At 65.7% G+C, this 2,646-nt stretch overlaps 1 protein-coding gene across 1 annotated transcript in view; it reads left to right on the plus strand.

Moving 5' to 3' along the window:
* Positions 1–114: 114 nt before the first annotated feature.
* Positions 115–2,646, plus strand: part of IGSF21 (immunoglobin superfamily member 21) — a 36,509-nt gene continuing 33,977 nt past the window's right edge. Inside the window, exon 1 of the mRNA XM_041463393.1 lies at positions 115–427. Coding sequence (XP_041319327.1) covers positions 364–427 — 64 coding nt within the window. The 5' untranslated portion in view covers positions 115–363. The remainder of the gene's footprint in view (positions 428–2,646) is intronic.

Raw genomic sequence — 2,646 nt, forward strand, 5'->3', positions numbered from 1 at the left:
TCAGCCCCTCCCGGGGGCCGGGCCGGGGGCGGGCTCAGCCCGGGGGGGCCGGGGGCGGCCGCTCCAGCCCCGCTCGGCTCCGGCTGCTCCAAATCGGCTTAAGGGCGGCAGCGGCGGCGGAGCGGCTGCACCGGGGGGGCAGCGCCGAGCCCCCTCCCGAACCGGACCATCCGAATCGGGCCGAGCCCCCTCCCGAACCGGATCCCCGAACCGGGCCGAGCCCCCTCCCATCCCCTCCTGGACCCCCCGGACCGGGCTGATCCCTCTCCCGGACGGGACCGGGCCGAGCCGCTCCCGGTGCCCGGCGCGATGCCCGCCCGCCGCCCGGCGCGGGGGCCCCGCTGAGCCGCCCCCGCGGGCACCATGCACGCCATGAGCCCCCTGCCCCTGTGGCTCCTGCTCTGGCACCTGCGGCACCTGGCGCTGGGTGAGTGTCACCCCCCAGGGGACAGGGACACCCCCGGGGCCGCGGGAGGGATGGGGTGACCCCCGCACCCCTCCGGTCACGGGGCGGGCTCGGGGCTTGGCGCCCCCGCCCTGGCGTTTGGGGTGATTGGGGGAGGGATGGGGGGCACCCACGGAGAGGAGAACGGGTTTGGAGTGGGGAATTGGGGTTTGGTGGTGGGGGATGAGGTCTAGAGCTGTTAGTGGGGCACCCCATAACCCAGTGCTGGTGTGAAATCTGTTAATGGGGCACCCCATAACCCGGTATCGGTGTGGAAGCTGTTAATGGGGCACCCCATAACTGGGAATTGGTGTGGGAGCTGTTATTGGGGCACCCCATAACCGGGAATCGGTGTGGGAGCTGTTAATGGGGCACCCCATAACGGGGAATTGGTGTGGGAGCTGTTAATGGGGCACCCCATAACTGGGAATTGGTGTGGGAGCTGTTATTGGGGCACCCCATAACCCGGTACCGGTGTGGGAGCTGTTATTGGGGCACCCCATAACCCGGTACCGGTGTGGGAGCTTTTATTGGGGCACCCCATAACCCGGTACCGGTGTGGGAGCTGTTATTGGGGCACCCCCTAAAGAGGGGGGTTTTAACGTGGCACCCCCTACCCGGGCACTGGGGTGGAGCCGTTCTTGGGGCACCGTTTTTGGGGCGCGAGGGCCCGGGGGTCTCATCCATGGGGCCGCCCCGTGTCCCCTTTCCCGCTGCTCCCCAGCTCCGGCTGCGCATCCCAGCCCTGCTCCAGACACGGAGGGGGGGCTGTGCTTTGGGGACCCCCACGAGCTCAGTTTTTTGGGGGATCGCAGCCCCCCCTGCCCCTTTGGGATCCTCAAATCCCAAACAAGGAGCAGCATCCCCCAAATTCCCTCTGTCCTGGGGGATTGCAGCTCCCGAGCTCCCAAAAACCCCGGGACTCCCCACGCCAGCCCCAAACCCGGGGCGCCGGGAAGGGGAAACCGCCCGGGGAAGGAAACTTTGCCCTCCTCGCACCCCACTGGGCCACCCGTGGGATTTCATTCCGTGTCCATCTGAGGCGAATTCCTCCTCTTTGCCCCCAATTCCCGCTCGGCGGGTCTCAGGTGGCCGCTCCTTCCCGAGACCCCGGGAAACGGGAGCTTTTCCAGGCGCCGGGAGATGGAGGCACGAGCGCAGCCTGCTCCGCATCTCCCCGGTTTTTGGGTTTTTTTGGGTTTATTTTTGATTTTTAATGGACTTTCTGCTCTCCGGGAAGCGCCGGCGGGCGCTGCAGGGCGCGGGGCGGGGGAGCCGCGGCTCTGCGGGGCTGCGCGGGGCCAGCTCCACACAAAGGAGCCGATTCTTCCCCGCCTGCTCCCGATCCATCCCTCGGGCACGGCGCAGCCCGAGCCCAGCCGGGCTCTGGGCTCGGGAAAGAATTCCCTGAACCCCTCTTTTCCCTTGGCCGCGAGGTTCGGATCCTGCCGGGCTGCGGCTGCTGCTCCGAGCCCCTTTCCCGAGCATCCCGAGCATCCCAGCATCGGGAATAAAACCTGCTCGGGAAAAGGGGGGAACTTGTGCCAAACCCAGCCCCGGCTGCCTCGCCTCCCCTCCCCGCTCTCCTCCGCCGCCGTTTTAAGGTCATGGATAGACAATTTCCAAGGAACAACGCATCCCCCCGGCTTTCCCGGAGCTCCAGCTGTCTGTCACTGGCGCAGGGATCATTTTTCCTGCCTCTCTCCTGCTTTTTTTTCTCGCCGCAGATCGGGCGGTTGCTCTCGTGCTGTTGATTTCCTGAGAGCGGCTGCAGGGGAATCTCTGTTTGTGAGGGGTTTTTTTGGGCAGGAAAAAATGGGATCCAAGTTGGTTTGTGAAGGGGTTTGGAGGAGCTCGGGGAGCCCGGGGGGGTTGGGGGTTAGGAAGTGATGGATCCGGCGTGGGGAATTGTTTGGGTTTGGGCATCCACGAGCTGGATTTGGGCTCCTAAACCCCACTGGAACTTGGCCGCATCCCGAGGATCCGCCGTGTTCGGCATCTCCTTCCCTACGGAAGCCGTCCCTGTGCTCATTTTGGGGTTCCCAACCCAAACCACCCCGGAATTCTGTGATTCCCCCCTCGGCTGTCCCAAAAATCCCATCCCGAGCTTTGTTATTCCATCAGCCAGCCACAAATCCCGGCCAAATCCCGGGTTGGGGGCGCCTCCCTTTGCTCGGGGCAGCGGGAGCTGAGCTGCTCCC

Source organism: Pyrgilauda ruficollis, unplaced genomic scaffold (genome assembly GCF_017590135.1).
Source record: "Pyrgilauda ruficollis isolate IOZ18807 unplaced genomic scaffold, ASM1759013v1 scaffold165, whole genome shotgun sequence".
Classification (NCBI taxonomy): Eukaryota; Metazoa; Chordata; class Aves; order Passeriformes; family Passeridae; genus Pyrgilauda; species Pyrgilauda ruficollis.